The sequence below is a fragment of the Setaria viridis genome, chromosome 9 (assembly GCF_005286985.2).
Source record: "Setaria viridis chromosome 9, Setaria_viridis_v4.0, whole genome shotgun sequence".
In the NCBI taxonomy this organism is placed as follows: Eukaryota; Viridiplantae; Streptophyta; class Magnoliopsida; order Poales; family Poaceae; genus Setaria; species Setaria viridis.
The window spans coordinates 19,095,332-19,115,809 of NC_048271.2; the positions used below are offsets into that span (position 1 = coordinate 19,095,332).

A 20,478-nucleotide genomic window follows, 5' to 3' on the forward strand; every position below is an offset into this window, starting at 1 on the left:
AAGGTACCCAGATGGTTGATTTATAGGTAGAGGGGATCGCAAGACTATCAACTTGATCGTAATGCACGGCACAAGACATATAAATTTATACAGGTTCGGGTGGATTGTATTTTGCCATGTGCTTGGGTGAGATTGGATGTCGATGTATATGAGATGAGTCGCCCCTCTAGGGTACCCCTACCTCCACCTATGTACTCCGGAGGTAGGGTTACATAGCAAGTCCCCTAGTCAATTATTATAGATAGGATCCAATCGGATTACAACACTCTTCATGAGGGTACCCAGATATCTATAACTGCCAAGCCTCTAAGTGATGTGAAGTCGAGCGGCAGCCCAACGTGAATGCCGAGTCTCTCAATAATTCCATCCCAATCCAACTACCTTACCACCATATTGGAGGAGTTACAACTCCTCCTTTATTTGGAGATAAATGAGATGAATTATTAATTTGTCCCCATGACTATCGGGTAAAATGATCTCTTCAACATGGTAGTTGTATTGGGGGAATAAGGATGTGCTGGAGTTAAAATCTTTTGCAATGCAGGAAGAGGGATAAAACTCAAAGAAATAGCACTCCATTGGGAAATCGCGGAGTCAACAAGAAGCAAACATAACGAAACAACAATCAAGATGATATACCAAATCGAACTTATTCTAATGATCCCACTTGATCCGATCAGATTCAATTATAGCAAAACAGAATATTCGCAGGAGGCAATGTACACGACCCAAACCCAACACGGACACGAAAGAGAAGCAGGGCGCGGGCGCTCTGCTCCCGGGAGGCGCGCTTCCGGCGACCTCCCTGCGGCTTCTAGCTTTTTTATATCACGGACGGGGCGACGCTCACCGCCGCCGAAGGACAAGGCGACAAGCTGCAGCAGGTAGGTCCGGCCTTGTGCCTCACCGGCGCTTGTGGTCCCTGGACCGCCGCGAGTGCCGCGGCTGCTCCTCCTGCGCCTCCTGCTCGTGCTCGCGCCGGGAGGACGAGGATGGGCGGCGCTTGAAGTGCTGCTCCTCTTCGTCGCTCTCCTCATCCTCGCCACCGCCGCCGTAGTACTCGGTCGCGGCAGCGGCAGGCCTCCGCTTCTCCTCCTCGGCGGCCTCACGTTGGTGGTTCTGGTGGTGGCGGTGGCCGCGGCGGTGGCGGCCGTCGCCGTCCTCGGCCGCGGCGCCACCGCTCTTCTTGGAGGAGGAAGAGGAGTGCGCGGGGGGCTTGTCGGAGGAGGCCCTTCGGCTGCGCTTGGCGTCGGAGGAATTGGCGTCGCCGCCGGCGCCGGCGCCGGGGAAGCTGATGCGGGAGAAGACGCTGGCCTTGGACTTGGACGACGCCGCCTGCGCCTTGGCGGGCTCCGGCTCGTGCCGCGACGCGGGCGGCGGCGGGGGAGGCGGCAGCGGGAGGTCGTCGTAGCGGTCGGAGGAGGAGCGCTTCTTGCCCGAGCTGGAGGAGCGGTGCGGGGAGCGCCGCGAGTGCCGGTGGTCGGGGCTGGACGGCGGCGGCGGGGCGCGCTCCGACCTGTCCGGCTGGGAATGGGACCGCGCCCTCTGCAAGGAAAAAACAATCAAAAGAAAACAAGACACGGGACCACAAGTCAGTACGCGAGCTCTTCCGGAATTCCGAACAGAGTGATCTTAAACCAACCAATAGCAATCGTACGGCCCAAGAACTTGGACGCCCAAGCTTTGCCACGGCAGCACAATGGCCCACCACACGAGAGACTACAGCAGCCTGTAATGCAGAGGCTGCGTGGCATTGGGCAGCATCGCGACATGATTTTTGTTTCTTTTTTCTAACGCGCCCGTATAGCTGTGTGGGGTCTACAAGCATATTCACCTTAGCATTCTAGTTCTATGTGCTCCAAGCAGGTATGAAATGCAAAAGTAAATAAAGCTACCAACTAAAGCGTAGGAAAATCCGTCCTCTTTCAGAAAGCAAAAACATGAAAGGTAAAGGAAAAGGCAAAACGAGTAAAAGCAACCCAGTCCCAAAGGAAAAAAAAACATAGAATGTAAATGTAAACATAAATAAATATAAGTAAAAATCTTTCTGCCGGTGCATCTCCAAGGGGCAGCGAACCCAGGAAAGCAGCAAAGTGCTCCCGCTGGCCCAACCTCTGCTTGTGATCGGAGCAACAGAGCAGACAAGCCTTGGCAGGAAGCATCAACCAACAAGAAGGCAAGGGCGCCGCCTGGTCGTAAGCAGAGTTCAACAGAGTCCCTTTCTCGTTCTGCAACACCAGAATCAAGCAGGACTCCGTGCGCTTCTCTTCCTGCCTCGTCTACTACCGCGGCGATCCATATGTTTACCATGGAACAGACAACAGTACAAAACTTTGCAAGATAAGCGATTGACAGGAAAAGACATACATCCTTCCGCCTCATCGAGGTACTATCGTTAACGGCCGCTGAGGATTCTCTGGCTTCCCTTCGAGGCTCCCTGTCCCTGGCTCGCTCCCGCTCTAGCTCGCGGTCGCGTTCCCTCTCCCTCTCCCGGGAACGATCCCTCTCCCTCTCCCTCTCCCTCTCCCTGTGCTCCCTCCCTCTCTCCATGGAATGGCCACGCGGCTCCCGAGAACGGTCACGCTCCCTCTCCCTGCAAGAACACAACTCCACAGATTAGGACTACAAAAAGCTCAATGAAATAATGGCAAAGTTAACTCATTCGATGTGGGCTAGTTCCTTAGTAACATTCTACTCGCAACATATTCCACATCCAAGGGATTACATGAATTCGCAAATCAACAGAGTACTGGATTATCAGCAAGACCTCATGAAATGCCCATCTTTTCACTCATGACACTGAACCAGTATAACAGAGGCAAATCATATAACATTTTAAATAGAAGCAATCAAGATACGATGACCAAGCATTGCCACAAAGTTTTCATTGCAGACTGAAAATAGCACTTAATGCACCCAAATTTGTGCCACTTCAGATTGTTCGAATGTAATCTTGGAGGACCAAACTTGTCAGTATGTTTGTCATTTCACTTTTGTCATAAACGGGGCAGGTTTGTTTTATCACTTAACACCTACACTAACTCGTTTACCAAGTGGTGACCGAGGACTTCATAAAGAAGAATTTACAAAGAACCAATTGATAGTAAATGCATAAGGAGAAAAAAATAGAGCCATACTTTTCAAGAAAAAATATAGACAGCCAGAAGGACTGATGCAAGTAAGGTGATCCAAGTTCAGGACATGCCAGATTATCAAGGGTTTGCATAAACATATACAAAGCTTAGGGACATTTGGTGCAGTTTGCTACTTTAAATGATCCTTATGAATCCTTAAAAATTTCATCATCAGCCATACAGTTCAAATGGGCACATGAAAATGTGAGACCGAAAGAAATCAACTCCCAAAATTGAGGGGAAACAACTAACAATTCCATGTAAGGCACTTCTAGAACAATTTCTCGCCTATCCTAAACTCAAAACATTCGACTACATTTGGATGATCATCGTGTGGGCTTTGGAATAACGGTGGATGATCCAAATCTATGTCATACCAAATTCGTTACTTGAGATTTATGAAGAATGGCATCGAGAAAGACACATAAAATGCTAACAGGCTTTTGTGCTATATAAAAAGGAAGAATGCAACAGCTGTTCAAATTTTTTTAGTCAAACATAAGAGGGGGCAATGAAATGATCTTTAGTGCCTAATTACCTTTCATTGAATCGATCCATTTCACGTCTCCTTCTATGATCAGGTTTCCTGGGATCAAATTCTTCCCTGCTCACAATTGGTGGGCCCATATTTATTCCCATAGGGTTAACTGCCAATTCCGAAAGATCCCTGAAAATGAATAATTCAAGAGATTTAAGAAGCAACCATAGCAATAGCCAATATGTGGAAAGAAAAGCGGCGTGGATATCAGGCTCTTAACCAAATAAGGAAGCCTCCATATAATGCTACACGAATATCAGACTGTTAATCAAAGAGGTAAGACATCAACATAATGCTAATCTCTCACCAAATTGGAGAAATACAGCCACAAAGTTTCAAAGTTACACAATAGTCTAAAATTCAAGAGGTACAAAGAAGACCAGCACATATGCTATCGGTCAAGTACACATTTCTTTCTCAAAAAAACCAAATGGCGCTAAAAGATATACCTAGGAACTCCAGGCATCATGTATCCTGGGGGCATAAATGGATCTTGTGGGAGAACACCCCCACCAAAAGGGTCAAATGGAGCTGGTGGATAACCCATGTAAGGCATGGGACCTGGAAATGGTGCACCCATGTAATCCATTGGCAATGGCACTCCTCCACCCCAGTAAGGGTTGAAAGCTCCAGTTGGACCCAAAGGCATTCCCGCAAAATTTTCAGCTCCAAAATCTTGAAAATTTTTCCATTGTTCATCAGCTGTCGATAGAAAAAAAATTCCATTTATTTAAGCCGCTACTTGAACTTGCAGCTATATTGTGATGACAGATGACAATGATCAGGGATCAGGACTTACCATTACCTGGAGCACGTGGCTTCTTCTTTTTCTTCTTCTTTACTGCTGAAGCCACCAAAAGAAAATCAGTAACTCAAAGAACAGAACTAGTTGAAAGATGCACACAATTCAGCCAAAGAAAGAAAGAAAATCGAATGGTGCCAATTAACTTAATAATACTCTTCCAAGATTTATTGCCATACTCCGAAAATCTATTAGCAAGCAAGGCCAACGTTTCATTATTTGACCAAAGAGGAATAATGTTAAGGGAACTTTAGCGTATAAATTCATCCAGGGTGCTAAGTTAAGACACGCCATTCAGAGTTAGCTTGTCAAAAATATGCTCCAATGGCAATTCCTTCAATCCATGCTAAGACAGATATTATTATTTTATTCCTGGTACCAGGTGCCCAACTAAGCCCCAGGTGCTAGAATATTTTAGCTTACCTACACCACTCCAATGTATCGCATGCTAGAATATTTTAGCTTACCTACACCACTCCAATGTATCGCACCTCTAACACCTCTTTCTTTCCTCAGCACCACCTAAAACTAAAAACTGGCCCTAGATCTGCCATTATGATCCATCCATTCTTCTACTGATATAGCGCATGAATAAAGAAAAGGCACTAGGTGACGATAGTCGTGCTATAATCATTATCTCATTACACCAATTACCTCCTAAAGCACCTATGTTTAAAGCTAGCAATCAGCAAACTAAGTGATTTAGTCTAGATCATTATATCATAAACTAAATGAGGCAGAGGCACTTTAGGGCAGATTGGTTCTCAACAAACAGATTAGAACACTTTTTTCTTCTTGAACATCAAATACAAAAGCACTTGTACATCTTTAGCAATTAACTTATAAGAGGTGCTGCAACACAGGCAAGGGCTAGCTAGAAACAAAAACAGGACTGAAGGCTTTTCACCTTGTTCCCCTGCAGGCAACTTTTCTTGAGAATCCTTGGCAACAGGAGGCACTTCTACTGGCTTATCTTCTTTCACGTTCTTCGACTCCATGGTCCCTTCACCGACATCCGGAATTGTGGTAGCCTTCTTATCTGAAGAATTCACCTCGTTGTTCATAGCTTTTGCTCCATTGAGGCTCTCAGCATCTGGAGACTCTTCTACAGGTGTGGGTGCTTTAGCCTCCTCCTTTGAAGCAGCAGAAACAGCAGGAGATCTAACCTTAGGTTGTACCGGTAGAGCTGACTCCATGTCTACGAAAGATACAGAATCGGTTTGCAGTTGTAATCAAAACAAATTATCCGCATGACAAACAAAACATATGAGCATACCCTGTACTTGGACCATGCTTCCCACATTTTCTGTGCTGCTAGTTGGTGGTGCCTCTAATATGCGGCTGATGGTTTCTCTTAGAGTTTTATTGGGGAGAAGATCATCAGCTAATATGCTTGTGGCACCACAGACACACACTGACTTGTTAATTATGTAGTCCCTGATGCCTGCCAGCAAAATACAAACAGCATTAATTCCTAAACAGCACGATTTTTTTTTAGAAGTTACAGGCATTGAAAAAAGGGAAAGGAAACACTGAAAGCACAATAAGGAACTAACAAGTCAGCTTACATTTATCACAGAAACTCCTAAAGCAGCATTTACTAGTTAGAACAGCATCCTTCATTACTTCTTTGCACAATGGGCAACGTAGCTCCGGTGGAAGTTCACCAACAGAGCGGGTGGTGGGTAGGCCCTCTATCTCCTTCTCAAAAGCAGCTCTAACACACAGCAAAATACAATGCTAAGTTTTTTTGACAAAATTGCATATTTGCATGTGTGCTGTTATTATTACAAATCAAGCTCAATATGTTTTTGTACTCACTCATTGGGCTTCAAAACAGCACCAGCCCCACTTGGCAGTGCATATGAACCATCCGGAGTTTGCATCAACATTGACTTTGGAATGCCAGTTGGGGGTTTCATCCTTCTCACATCGTATCTAGCATCACCATTAGTTGGGCAATGTTGAATGAAATGACCTGCAAAACAAGATCCACTGAGCGAAAGAAGAGCAAATGAAACATAAAATGCTAAGATTTTACAAGCCACCAACATACCAGGCACTTTACATCTGTGACAAACATAACCTGGAGGAGGTGTCTTGCGTTCCAGCCCACGTCCTTTGAATAATAAAGGAAGATATATTAAGAAATATAGTTTTCTGTTCGGAAAAATAAGGAAAAAATTCAGATTGCATACCAAAGAACATGCAATCTATTGTCTATGAACCAGTCCTAAGTAACACACTACATACAAAAACTTTCACAAATAAGGAAAAGATATCCATGTTGCTAAGGTGGATATGGTACTCCCCGCACCAAAGATATACTCTGCTTATAAGTTATACCCTAACCTCTAATTCTTTAATGTTAGAAAAAGATGGTACAAAGAATTACCAAAGCCACGACCAGCCATCATTCTGCCACCCATCCCCCTACCATAGCCTCTTCCAGAACCATAACCATCAGGGATTTGGCTGAAAGCATATGACATCCAGTTAAATGATTATAAAACCAATATTTTATTAGCATTACACTGCATAGCAAGAACAATAAAACTATCAGTTGTCAAGCAGTCCAAATAGGGGGTGTCTAATCCAGCAGGTTACTCACCTATAGTCAAGCCCGGATGTATCAATAAGTGCTTTTATTTTACTATCTTCATCAATTTTATTTTCAGAAGCATCAACCGCCTGGCTAGCAGGCTGAGAAAGGACTGAATCAGAAACATATAATTCATTGCCAAACTCATCATCCCACTCAGATTCTTCAGGCTGCAGTTTTAATATATTGAATATCAGCTCCCCAAATACAATTCTAGTTAGCCAAACATCCTAATGCAATTCCAATGGCCGATTTCTGCCAAGAGTAAGCAAAATAAGAAGTTGTCGTTCTTACATATTTCATAGATGAATCACCAAGAAAAGCACTAGCAGCGGGCGCGACTTCTAACACATCTTCTGTGACTTTGGACCTGCGGGATTGGATAAACATCTCAACATAAGCTTGCTAATAAGCTAACTCCTGAACATTTTCATTGACATAATCCAGCCAAACAATCAAATTCAAAGCTCCCCTTGCAGATAGCCACAAGGTGTTAACTCCGAATGAATCACTTAAAAGGAATTAAGAAGTAGGTTGCCTAGTGTTCCAGTATATGTAATCAAAGATCAAGACAGTACTCTTCAGGTTCTGTGACAATAGGCTTCCTTGGTCGTCCTGGAATCCGCCGAATCAATACTGATGTGTTCTTTGGTATCATAGTAGCCTCATCAGCATACTCTGAAAGTGAAAATACCACCGGTAAACAATTTAAGCAATACCTTGAAGGCATGAGTCCATCCCAAATCCACAAAAGAAAAGTACGATACAAACTAAATTCGATTCACAACGATTTGAGTGCTTAGTAGAATAGCGTTTTAAACACATGGTGCTACGACACAATATAATCTGACTCCTTGCTCGGAAACATACGAGGCACCATTTGCAATGGGACTAAATTACTATGCATCAAGGCAACACTTGGTTCTTGCTCTCAACATCTTAAACAAAATCAAATTCCTAAAGTTCACCAAACTCATTACATGACTGTCTATAAACAATGGAACCCTCAATGCTGGAGCTCAGATTAGCTAATCCTCCATATCAAACCTGCTTAGCAGGCTCAGAACACAAGGACAAGAGCCAGGCAAGGTTAGAATCAGCATTCAACATGCTTGGCTTAGGCAAAGCAGACCTTTGTGTATGTGCCAAATAGCCTTTGATTAACATACCAAACAAACAGTTCTACAGCCTGGTTTGTTTTACCAGGCCTATCAACTTACGTGTATATTCAAACCCTACAAAAAATCAAACCAAAGGCACCTCACTGAAAAAGAACCAACCTTCATCGGTCTGGGCATTTGAGATCATGAGATCAAAATCTGTGCCCCTGCCAAGATGCTTGGACTCAAAAATTCGCTCCTTCAAGTTGGCAACAGAAATGAATTGCCCCTCGATCGGAATCGAGTCATAGTCTCTAGCACTCTTGAATTTGTAATAAACAGCCATTTGCCTGCCCACTCAATTTTTCCCCTTTCTTTTCTTCTGATTTTATCTTTTTTGTTTTTTTATTTTCCTTTTGTTGCCTTTCCACTCTTCTTTCTGTAATAAAGGGATTATTCGATAGAAACCAGCAAGAAACAACAAAAAAAACTGTCTTCGCCCTTAATTTGAGCGGAAAATTGATGCTTTGAACCAGGACAAATCGCAGGAACAAATGAACACATAAACAAGTGTACAAGCAAAGTTTTTTTTTTATCTCCACCGCCTCGTCGGCTCGTGAGCTCCACTCCTACACCGTAGCGGAAGAAGCCAAGCCGCCCGCCGCAGGGACAAAGCCGATCAAACGCCCCCGCCGAAGGCCCGAACCTTTCCGCCTCTGCCAGCCGGAAACCCTCCGAATTGGGGGCTAACACGGCTGGATCGCCGTGTCCATCGCCTTCCCCTCCCAGATCGCCGCGGATCCGGGCTCGGGACACCACGGAACCGCCCGAGGGAAGGCCTCCGAGACCGGGAACCCGCCGAGACGAGGCGCCTCCTCGAGCGCAGCCACGCCCGTCGCCTGCTGCCGATGCTGATGCCGCCGGGGAGCGGTGGAGCCCCAGGCCAACGGCTACGGGAGCCGAATCGCCGCCGGGCACCGGAGGAGTCAGCGGCTCCGGGGCTCGGATTTGGGAGCTAGGGTTTCGAGCTCCCGCGGGATTGCGTCGAGCGAAGGGAGAGGAGAGGAGTCGAGACGCGGATGGGGAAAGGGATCGGATGAGGTCATGGGGCCAAGGGGGAACGCACCTAAATCCGGATGTGTTTGAAATGGGCTTGGGCTTTCTTTGGGCTGAGCTGTTATTATTTGTGTGGACCGGTTAGTATGCCTTTCTTATTGCGAATGCTCTGCGCCTCTGCCACACACACAGCAGCGGCAGACCAGGTTCAAAAAACAAAAGACGTGCACGACCTCAAATTAGATTTAAAATAAAATAATGGAAAAAAATACATTTTAGTTGCCTCACCTATTCACGGGCACCTCCGAGCAAAATTTAGACTAGATTTACTCCCTGAACTATTTTAGTTAACTCAACCTACCACCTAATGAGTTCTTTTTTTCCTCTGTGTATGAGTTGAATTTGAAGTTAAAATTTTGCGAGCAGATGTAGGTCATAATATCTTAATTTAAAAGGATTTTTTCATGATTATTTTTATAGATTAGAAACTTTTAATAAGAAATTGGTCTTGATATACAAAATTTATGAAAAAGTAATTATGATAGTTTTCTAATGTATGATAAAATATGGAATTAAAACTCAACTTGCATGTGAATAAAATAAAAGAGATTCGACCAACTGAAACAGTTTAGGGGAGTAAAGTGAACCTAATTTTGTGCGAATTGGTGAGTGGAGTAAATGAAAATTTTCCTTTTGTACAAATCTATTTTCATACTTGATCATGTTTGCCTCCATGAGCAAATTCCATTTGAACTAAGGCATCACCTGAGAAACATTAAGATATTTTAAAATAGAGTTTAATTGAACTAAGGAAACGGCTACAGAACAATGACGATATGAAGCAAGTGTACCTAAAGCTTGTTTGGTAGAGCTCAGTCTGATTTTGATTCTTTGTAAGAGCTGATTCGCTGAGAAAAGTGATTTTGTGGCTGAAAGTGGTTCTCTTTTATTCTCTAGCACTAGCATAAACTCTTAAAATAAGGATGGAGAATCACTTTTAGAATTAGGAGAAGCTACTTTTTCCAGCTCCCAGCTTTTTAGTTCACTTTACAAAATCACTTCACATAATCAGTAGAAAATCACTTCTTTCTAAAAAACTGTTTGGTAGAACTCTTGCTAAATTCAGCAGAGAATCAGCTCTAGAAGCTCTGCCGAACAAGACCAGAACTAAACTACATTGAGCCACAGACTTAGAGCTAAACTACATACTTGCTTTACTGGTTCGAACACATTGAAACTGTATTACCGACGTATGCATGTACCAAGGTGAAATGCTAGTAACTCTATATTTCCAGGGTCGCCACTAGTCGAAAAGATGGTCTACCTATTTAGGAGATAATGCGAGTTCCTACTTCTTTCGTTACAAATTATAAGTTGTTTTAACTTTTTAGATTCATAATTTTCATACACTTAGATATAATATTTATGATTCTACAAAAGTCAAAAATAGCTTATGACATCGGACGGAGCGAGTACTAGTTAGTATAACCAGCGGTTTTATGGCGGGATGATACAAAAATTCAAACCTCATGCAATTGAGTTCATGTGCACAAGCTATGCATATCTGGTCATCGAAATTTATCATTTGCCCTCCTTTTATACTATCATATAATTTTAATACGAAATTTGTTTGGATTTTTTATGAAAATTCCATGAGTTTTGAATTTCAAGTTGGATAATTACTCATGATATTCACTATTTTATTTGCTGAAAATATGAACCTTATATAGATCTAGATGGCATAGGCGTACATATCTTAGCCCAACTAACAATATCGACACCATCACTCCATTAAGTATGGCTAGCATGTACAATCGACACAACCATCCACCATGTATAAATCTAGTTAGTGTAACCCTACCCTGGTGCACCTCTTGATGCATGGCTTAGGTCAATCTCATTAAAGGTTTCATCAAGAGTTTCATGACCATTAAATAACATGCCACATCAGCAATTTACCGACGTGGCATGATCATTATGAAGAGAGAGGAGAGGGAGTTTCATCATATACTAGAGGAATTTCATCACTATGAAAACCAGCATGCACAGTTACTAAGTTCTCAGCCTTGGTAACTATGCCACTAAGACTGGCCTTACATATTATCGGAATATCATAATTGCCGATCTACCATATTCCTAGCAGCTTGGAAGCATGCATTAAAATCTAGATGCCAACCATGCATATATCTCCAAATAATATAGCTAGGCTTCAACCACCCATCACACTTCATACTATAAAAGCGGTGCATAGTGTATCTCTTGTAGGCCAAATTGCCTTGGTCTGCATACGTGCGAAACTACGTGCCAACCGCATATACCTCAAAGTGCTCACCGTCGTTCACAATGATGACCTGCACAATTTCAAAAGTAGCTAGCGTCATACATTACGTGTAGTCAAGATTCATACGTTTCTTGTAGCTACGGTCTGCATTTTAAAACTACGAGCCAACTGTGCGTATCTACCTGCCAATATTAGATCCATCCTTACCGCTTCGATAATAACTTGTTTTTATACGTCTCGTTTCGATAATAACTTGTTTTTATACGTTTTTTTAGCTACGGTCTATAATTTCGTGCATAATATTAAAACTATATGTGGTATAGTGTATAGCTCTTGCAGCCCTTACATACATGTGGTTCTTTGAACCACACATCACCAATCCAATCCTGAGTGACACACCCTTATAGTCAAACCTCACCGCCGATCACAGAAGGATGCCTGCAAGTTTTAAAGATAACGAGCATTCATACTATCGTCGAAATATATCTGGAGCAGCCCTGTTCACTTGGTACACATACGGCGAGACTCCACGTGTATATCCAGGTGGTTCGACCATCTTCCGCTATAAATACTCGTCGTGTAGCCGTATGCCACTAGCAGCAGAAGGAAACAGGTCGAGGGAACCGGCGTTGGACGGCCATCCTCGGAAACCGCGCTCCGGTCTGCACCGGCAGCCGCGTTAGTGGCAGTTCCGTAAATAAAAATTCCACTAAACTCCTCTCTCACTAGCTTAATCCCATCCGCAGTCGCCACTCTCCACCTATTTAGCACTCTAATCCACCGCCACTTTTCTAAAACACCCTTCATTTCCTCGTCTTCTCCGTTCCTACCCCCACCTCGCCTCCCGGCTCCCGATCACATCACCAAGCGAAGAAGAAAAGGAAAAAGAAAAATCGAAGCCCAAACCCTAGCAGGGCTCCAGGGCTCGAGGCGAGGGGGAGCCATGAAGATCCCGTTCGTGTCTAAGCGATCGCACCGGTCGAGCGAGGCCGCGGGGCCGTCGAACCAGCCCCCGGCCGCGCCGCAGCAGCAGCCGCCGTCCCCGGCGAGGACCGCGGCTGCGTCGGCGTCCTCCTCGCCCCCCGCAGCGGAGGAGGACTTCATTTCGCAGGAGGAGGAGTACCAGATGCAGCTGGCGATGGCGCTGTCGGTGTCGGCCTCGGTGTCGGACGCCGGGGGGGCCGGGGACCCCGACGGGGAGCAGATCAGGAAGGCAAAGCTGATGAGCCTCGGCAGGGGCAATCCCGGTGCCGCCGGTGATCAGGGCGGAGGAGGCACCGCGGAGTCGCTCTCACGGCAATACCAGGTAAGCTTACTGAATTCTGTTGTTTCCCCATGTTTTTTTCGAAAGATGTTGTTTCCCTATGTTTAGTAACTGGTATGCAGAGCTATTATTGCGGATTACATGCCAGACTAAGAAATGCCCCTGCTATTTCGTACTGGATGAAGCTCCTCATGCGCACATTTTGCCACTTCGATACTTTGATGTAGCCTTAGTTCTTAGCCTATGATGGATGCACAACACAGGGGCACAGTGCTTGTATCATCAATGAATGTAAGGTGGTTCAGCAGATACCTTACAACAGTTTTAGCGCTTCACTCGATCAATTTCTAACATTTGGAGTACAAAACATGTAGTTTTCAGATGCAAAAATTATTTAGATTTTGTCACATGAGAACAATACTATGCATTCATAAAAAGAATTACTCTGTCACTATACTTTATATAATTTTGTTACTGTTTATTTAGAATAGTAATGGAGAGTGAGAAAATTGCGCTGTGCCATGTATGGAGACAGGACAATAACTGGCTAGGTCCAAGATTGTAATATTTGTAGCCTTTCTAGTGTTTATTATTGCTAAAGTTTACAAATGTTCACAAAGTAAGTTCCAGGGATGTATTGGACATGTTGACAAAAGACAAACAACTATCCTCACATTGTTTCATATATTCAGGGCCTGTTTGGTTGCCTGCTGTCACCTGCCACGTTGCAGGTGCAGCGGCGCCAAACTTGTTTAATCAACCAAGCATGGCTGTCACACCTGTGGCATGGCAGACGGTGGCGTGAAACCAAATGCGCCCTCAATATAGCGGAACTGTTTGAATTGCAGCCAAAGGTTGCCACCGTTTTCTTAGTGTTTGGTTGCTGCCACAACTTAGCCTGCCTAACTTCTTAGTCATAGAATAACTTTTCTTGCGTAACTTTGCCTAAGGTTAAGGTGGTCAATTTTCCTGCCACAAAAGTGTGGCAAGACTAACCCTTAGTAGCCTTAGGCAAAAATGTGTGGCAAGCTTAGTTCTCAACCAAACATGTAATGCCACATGCATGCATGTTAATTTACTCTTTGATCCAATCTGATGTATAGGACAGGTGTGAAAATAATGCATCGCAATTACATCTAGCTCCATTAGCAATACTTGCTCCCTTTATCTAAACAAAGCAAAGTAACACAATTCATGACTGTTTCCTTGCATGTAGCTCTTTAAATGGTACTGGACCATGCACAGCGAAGTCATATCCTTATAGAATCTAAAATTTAAATTGAATCAATGACAGCTGGTTTTATATTACTGGGAACTGCCAAGGTCACCAATACCTGGCAGAACCTTTCTGGTTCCTGCAAGTTGCTGACATTATCATATTGAAAGAAGCAAAATGTAGCAATTCATGTTGTCAGAAAAAAAACCATCTGAACCACTAAGCAGTATGTCAGCTTATGGGGTATCTTCATCATCAACTTTGAATTCATAGGCTACTTTATGAGCAGATGCTGTTTAGCTCCTATTTCTTTAAATTTTGGCACTGAACCCTTGTTGATGTATCCATTACTGACTCTAATCTGTATTCTAACTTATTTTAGGAATACAACTTCCTTGATTACAATGAGAAAGTTATTGATGGATTCTATGACATATGTGGACTCTCTGCGGAGTCTTCTAGGCAGAAAAAGATTCCATCGCTTTCTGAGCTTCAGATGAGCATTGGGGATCTTGGATTTGAAGTGATAGTGATTGACCATAAGTTTGATAATGCGTTAAGGGAGATGAAGGATGTAGCACAGTGCTGCATGGACCGTGATGATATTCCAGTATCAGTGCGGCGAATAGCTGAAGTTGTTGCAGAACATATGGGTGGTCCTGTGATAGATGCAAATGAAATGTTTACTAGGTGGTTGGGCAAAAGCATTGAGCAGAGGACATCACATCAGACAAGTCTGCTGCCAATTGGCCGCATTGAGATAGGTTTATCCCGTCATCGTGCCCTGCTTTTCAAGGTGGGTTTTTGGTTAAAAGATGTTAAGCATGATACTTATTTGATATATGGGACTTTGTTCCACCAACTCTTCACTGACCTGTTTGGCCATAGATTGATGAATATGAAGAAAAGTTATAACAGCTCTATGTTGGTAAACAACAAACTGAATTTTATGTTAAATAGATCATCAACTTCTCTTAAGATATCTACCTGTATTTTATACACATTTCTTGCCACTATTTGCGTTTTATCAATATGTTTGAACTCGTAAACAATTTTCTCTTGTACCATGTCCCCCCTTCAAGCATCTTGTTCTTTCTTCTAGTAGAGTGGATTAATGGCTTCTTCATTAGATATGTTGGAAGTATACTGATAGTGTTAAGGAGTAACAAATCATGAGGCATCTTCCAAATAGACACACGAAATGAAAATGAGATTACTAAAGCTGCGGAGCTAAAGTATAATTGCACCTGCATTAGTAATGAGCACACTTCCAAATGCCACTGCTATGAGCACAGTATCTAGAAGCATGCTTTCTCGGTCTCACTGATGCATTTTTGTATCTATGCAGATCCTTGCTGATAGTGTTGGTATTCCATGCAAGCTGGTTAAAGGGAGTCATTACACTGGTGTTGAAGATGACGCTTTTAGCATCATAAAGATGGATAATGATAGGTACTTTGACTCTTAATCATCATTTATTCATTATAATAGTTCATCAAACACACTTCTTCTTTCAAAATAATCCATTAGTGCATTATTGGTTTGTTATTGGTTACACTGCACTTTATTGGTCTGCTTCTGCTAATTAGTTTCCTCCACTTATTTTTTTTTCTGTAGGGAATATTTGGTTGATGTTATGGCTGCACCTGGCACTCTTATTCCAGCAGATGTCTTTAATTCAAAGGGCACTTCATTCAATTCCAATCAAACTGGTCAGAATCAGGTGACCGATTCAATAACTAACACAGACAATGAACCAGTTGCATTACAATTTGAGTCTAATCACAACCAGTTGCATACACCGAGCAATAACAATTGGATACCAGATAATCATTCAGGGCATGCAAAGACAACTACTCCCTCTGTTCTGAATCCTTGTGCTGACACATTGTCAGTGACTGCTGGAGTTAGTAGTGTGCCCTGTGCATTGGTACCTCAGATGCAATCAGATCAACCATCAACTGCTGGTACGCTTTTAAAGCAGAAACAAGACTTGAAATTACTTCAAAACTCACAAGACAAGGAGGAGTGCAAAAGATTATTTTCAGATCTTAATCCTTTGAGGGATATTGGACCTGGGAAAAGTTCAGTGGCATTAAAGAGACCAGACAACAGAAACAATGAATTCCAAAGGCGTAGAGAGAACGTAGCTCCGGTCCCTGCAAGATCACAGCAGCCATTGGTGATAAAAAATTGGTCTGCTTTTAATGACATTTCCAACAACAAGCAGTATAACTTTGCTGAGGGGTCAGTTCCTCGCAGAAATGTTATCAACAATGTTGCATCATCATCTCAGCTGGCCTGGGCAGCTGCAAAGCATTACAATTCTAATGCTGTAGAACGCAACAATAGGTCATATGTGGCACCAGTTCGTAACTATGACAATGGAACAATTGGTACCTCAGCTACGACCGCAGCCTCTAACTCTGGAGAGCGCCTTGATAAGTCAAACATGGGAGTTGCTTCTGATTATGACATGATTGGTACCTCTTCTGCGAACACAGCTTGTACATATCAAATTGGGAAGGTTGCAGAAAAGGGCCCTTGTGATGATTTGGAAAAAGGTTCCATGTATTCTGTATTTGACACTCAACTTTCAGTCAGTGCACAAGGACTTGTTTTACAAGCAAATGAGAACAAGGAAAATTATGGCAAGCATGAGCACCAAAAGTTATATCCTGATCTAAGGAAGTCCCCTCCTGACAGATTCATGGGTGCACCAAAGCAGCACTCAGGGGCTATTTCTCCATCCCAAGTTGGTTCAAGCAGGGTTGACATAGTGCTGGAGGATGTATCTGAGTGTGAAATCCTCTGGGAAGATCTTGTAATTGGTGAAAGGATTGGGTTAGGTACACTGATGTTTTACTCTACTGATTTTTACACTCATTTGAGTTTATAATAGTTCATGGGTCCTTTCTCGTAAAATATTCATCTAGCATCATGAAAAATTGTACTTCAAAGTTCTTGCTCTCTCTCTCTCTCTCTATATATATATATATATATATATATATATGTCCAATTATAAGTATGCATATTGTTTATTATGTAATTGGAGTCATTAACTCATTATGCTCCACTAGCTTGCACCATCATGTTCTTTCCATGTGGCGACTAAATGATCTTCTCCTTTCAATTTTTAGGTTCATATGGAGAAGTCTACCATGCTGATTGGAATGGAACTGTAAGTGGTTTTCCATTGCAACTTCAATATGGAACTTACATGAGCTCAGTACACTAATATGATTTACACTACGTTCAATGTGAAACACCGATCAAACAATTCAAATAACAAGTCAAAGTGTGGTCTGTGTTTGCAACTTCTGATTGAATCTGATCACTATGGTGACAGTCTGATATTCTGCTTATTTGCAGGAAGTAGCTGTAAAGAAATTCTTGGATCAGGATTTCTATGGTGATGCTCTGGATGAGTTCCGTTGCGAAGTAGGTGAAATACTTTATTTGTGATACCCACAAGTTTCTTTTTTCTTGAAATGCTACTTGCTTACAACAAATACAGCTCTCTTTTGCTAAATTAGACTACTTTTTTTTAATAGGTGAGAATTATGCGTCGGCTTCGTCATCCAAATATTGTGCTCTTTATGGGTGCTGTAACACGGCCACCAAACTTATCTATTGTATCGGAATATCTTCCAAGGTAAGCTAGTTTCTTCCCCTTAATGATTTATGAAATAAATATGTCAAAATAGGTGGGATCGAGTAACTTGATCTGTGTTTTCCAAATGGATGTGCCTTGGCTGATGCAACATGTAGTAACTTATTAGCTGGTACTGCTGGAAGACTTCATGCATGGTTAATACATGAAAAAGAAATAAATCTGAACATGGTACATGTAATAAATGTACTGGTGCTATGGCAGACCTGCTTTACATAATTACTAGTGTGCTAGTTTACACGCTACCATGGGGCTACATAGATGTGCTAAATGTTCTCAACAGAATGGTCTATTAGGCTAAAGTTAAACCTGTTATCATTAGCGTTTTGTGACACTGTTTGAATCAGTGCTGGATTAAATGGTCCTGTTTCAACATGGAATTTTATCTAATTGCTTTTTCAGGGGAAGCTTACATAAGATTATTCATCGTTGTGAAATTGATGAGAAGCGTAGGATTAAGATGGCCCTTGATGTGGTAAGAATGAAATTCAGATATTGTAGTATCATGTTTATTTTCTTATGTAAGTACATATTCCATAATATGATGATGTTTTCTCTGTAGGCAAGAGGCATGAACTGCCTCCACACAAGTGTACCAACAATTGTTCACCGGGACCTAAAATCACCAAACTTACTGGTTGACGATAATTGGACTGTTAAGGTATCTAAAGCCATTTGGGACCCAAAGCCTGAACTCTTACTGCTTTACTATTTCTGGATTACTGTTGGCTAATAAATTAAATATACACAGGTCTGTGATTTTGGACTTTCACGTTTAAAGCACAGTACATTTTTGTCTTCCAAATCCACTGCTGGAACTGTAAGTACCCTTGATGTTTAGGACTTTGTTATTTTAGTTGTGGTAGAAACAGTAAGTACTTTTCTTATAGAATTTATTTTTTACTCTTGTTGTACCAGCCGGAGTGGATGGCACCAGAAGTACTGCGGAATGAACAATCTAACGAGAAGTGAGTGATTGTCCAGTATCTCAAATGCTTTTATTTGCCATCATAAGCCGAGACAAAATTTTAGCCTTTCGCCTAAGTAATTTTAGGGCAAAACCTGAAGATGATTTGTTCTACAGCTGCAAAGTCACTAACTTGAAATGTATGGTTCTATAAGCCTGCCATAGTGGAAAGTTATTTCTTTTGGAGACTGATGGTGGATTTCATCTATCTTCCAATGTGTTAATTCATTTAAAGAGTGATGACTGGTGATGTATTCTTAATCTAAGTTTAATTACATATATGCCATGAAGGTCTTAGATTTTTTCAGTTCATCCCTGGTCAATTAATATATTCATCTACATAACTGTACCTTACTGGATGGCTGACGCTGAGGGTTTGATGCCTTTGAATGATCTGATTGCCACTGTGCAATACCGCATGTAGCACATAACTATAAAACTAAACGGAAATTATAAAATTTATGATATTACCTTGTAGAGATAATAATTTTCATAAAATTTGATGAACTGTTGTTCTTTTTCTTTCTGAAGAGTTGAGCTTTTGTTGCTTGCAGCCCTACCATTTTCTTTGTGTTGGCACATTACACAAAACATTGGCTGTAATACACATTCATCTCCTGAGTTTTGCAGGTGTGATGTTTACAGCTTTGGTGTCATCTTGTGGGAACTAGCAACGCTACGGACGCCATGGCAGGGAATGAACCCGATGCAAGTTGTGGGTGCAGTTGGCTTTCAGGACCGACGGCTTGATATTCCCAAGGAAGTTGATCCTCTAGTGGCAAAGATCATTCGGGACTGCTGGCAGAAGTGAGTTTTCAGATGTATAAGCTTATTTTAATTTGGACAGGAAGGGAATGGAAGCTTCTTTTCTAGTTCTGTTGATTGAACATCTGTCTTCTTGTTGCATGTGAACTAATCCATGGTCTGTTTCTTTTGCCATTTTATTTTCCAGGGACCCAAACTTGCGCCCTTCCTTTGGCCAATTGACGAGCTACTTGAAGACTTTGCAAAGGCTAGTGGTTCCTTCTCATCAGGAGATACCGAACCCACATACTCAGCAACAAATATGGGTGAACCACACCCCTTGAGGTTACCATACACCAAATCTGAACAAAGAGTATAGTTTTGTGCCATATATTTGGGTTCACTAGTCTGCAAAGGCATGGCTTGATTGAGAACCCCCAGTCCCGGATAGCAGTCATCCTCGCTGTTACAAGAAAAAGCTTTGCAGCAGGGTATGTACAGTGCAGTACAGTATAGGCCCATCAGGTAATAGCCAAATGAAGAGAAACAAGGGTCTGTTTGGATGAGGGTATTTCACTGGAAGGTTTCTGGATCTAGTTCAAATTCGAAGTAAATACAAAACTTTCCAATGAAACACCCCCAATCCAAACATGTCCTTGTTAGCAATTGTAGTTGCTTCTTATGTCATCTTTCTTTTCCTTTTTGCCCTATTGAGTTCGAGCATTGCTGGAAGACAGCATGCTCGCAGTGTCTATGGTTTATGGACCTATGGTTATAATAATAATAATAAAAGTAAATGCATAACTGTGTCTGAGTCATTCAAATTTCAGCTTCTATTTCCTTCACCCTTTCCATAAAAGCCTGTCAACATACAAATATCAGTACCGTTGCAGTATTTATCTTTTGATGGTCTGGATTTTAGATACAAGTTTCCTAATTTCCGAGATTGTCGTCATTGGGGTCATCTTCAGAACTCAGAATAAAGGGGTATCATAAGTCATTACCCTTTTATATACATTACTATTCAAGTAAGAATGATGAATTGATGAGTTGCTTATAGGTACATACTGTAGTTTCTGATCCCGTCAAGTAATGTCGTCT

At 42.3% G+C, this 20,478-nt stretch overlaps 2 protein-coding genes across 6 annotated transcripts; one reads left to right on the top strand and one right to left on the bottom strand.

Moving 5' to 3' along the window:
• Positions 1 to 611: 611 nt before the first annotated feature.
• Positions 612 to 9,284, bottom strand: LOC117837729 (E3 ubiquitin ligase PARAQUAT TOLERANCE 3). Of its 4 annotated transcripts, none has more exons than XM_034717477.2 (15): positions 8,357 to 9,284; positions 7,655 to 7,754; positions 7,371 to 7,446; positions 7,086 to 7,246; positions 6,870 to 6,949; positions 6,531 to 6,593; positions 6,296 to 6,452; positions 6,043 to 6,191; positions 5,751 to 5,918; positions 5,382 to 5,672; positions 4,478 to 4,513; positions 4,122 to 4,374; positions 3,673 to 3,801; positions 2,368 to 2,593; positions 612 to 1,545 (listed from the first exon to the last, which is right to left on the bottom strand). In XM_034717477.2, the coding sequence occupies exons 1-15, from the start codon at positions 8,520 to 8,522 to the stop codon at positions 904 to 906; spliced, it is 2,697 nt and encodes an 898-aa protein (XP_034573368.1). In that variant the 5' UTR covers positions 8,523 to 9,284; the 3' UTR covers positions 612 to 903. The 4 variants fall into 4 exon arrangements, with proteins under 4 accessions (XP_034573368.1, XP_034573367.1, XP_034573366.1 ...); XM_034717476.2 differs by having other exon boundaries at positions 4,478 to 4,516; XM_034717475.2 differs by having other exon boundaries at positions 4,472 to 4,513; positions 8,357 to 9,283.
• A 2,845-nt stretch (positions 9,285 to 12,129) lies between these two features.
• Positions 12,130 to 20,181, top strand: LOC117838466 (serine/threonine-protein kinase EDR1). Of its 2 annotated transcripts, none has more exons than XM_034718508.2 (13): positions 12,130 to 12,819; positions 14,376 to 14,789; positions 15,342 to 15,445; positions 15,611 to 16,842; positions 17,134 to 17,174; positions 17,366 to 17,434; positions 17,548 to 17,648; positions 18,069 to 18,141; positions 18,229 to 18,327; positions 18,418 to 18,486; positions 18,585 to 18,634; positions 19,264 to 19,440; positions 19,586 to 20,181. In XM_034718508.2, the coding sequence occupies exons 1-13, from the start codon at positions 12,457 to 12,459 to the stop codon at positions 19,719 to 19,721; spliced, it is 2,928 nt and encodes a 975-aa protein (XP_034574399.1). In that variant the 5' UTR covers positions 12,130 to 12,456; the 3' UTR covers positions 19,722 to 20,181. The 2 variants fall into 2 exon arrangements, with proteins under 2 accessions (XP_034574399.1, XP_072146822.1); XM_072290721.1 differs by lacking the exon at positions 12,130 to 12,819 and adding an exon at positions 12,921 to 13,068.
• Positions 20,182 to 20,478: the final 297 nt, after the last annotated feature.

Coding starts and splice junctions, on each gene's coding strand:
- LOC117837729 (XM_034717474.2), bottom strand. CDS start 8,522: ATGGCTGTTTATTACAAATTCAAGAGTGCTAGAGACTATGACTCGATT. Junction 7,755..8,356: donor AAATGCCCAGACCGATGAAG/GTTGGTTCTTTT, acceptor TTTCACTTTCAG/AGTATGCTGATGAGGCTACT. Junction 6,192..6,295: donor GCTGTTTTGAAGCCCAATGA/GTGAGTACAAAA, acceptor GCTGTGTGTTAG/AGCTGCTTTTGAGAAGGAGA.
- LOC117838466 (XM_034718508.2), top strand. CDS start 12,457: ATGAAGATCCCGTTCGTGTCTAAGCGATCGCACCGGTCGAGCGAGGCC. Junction 17,649..18,068: donor GTATCGGAATATCTTCCAAG/GTAAGCTAGTTT, acceptor TTGCTTTTTCAG/GGGAAGCTTACATAAGATTA. Junction 18,328..18,417: donor ACGATAATTGGACTGTTAAG/GTATCTAAAGCC, acceptor AAATATACACAG/GTCTGTGATTTTGGACTTTC.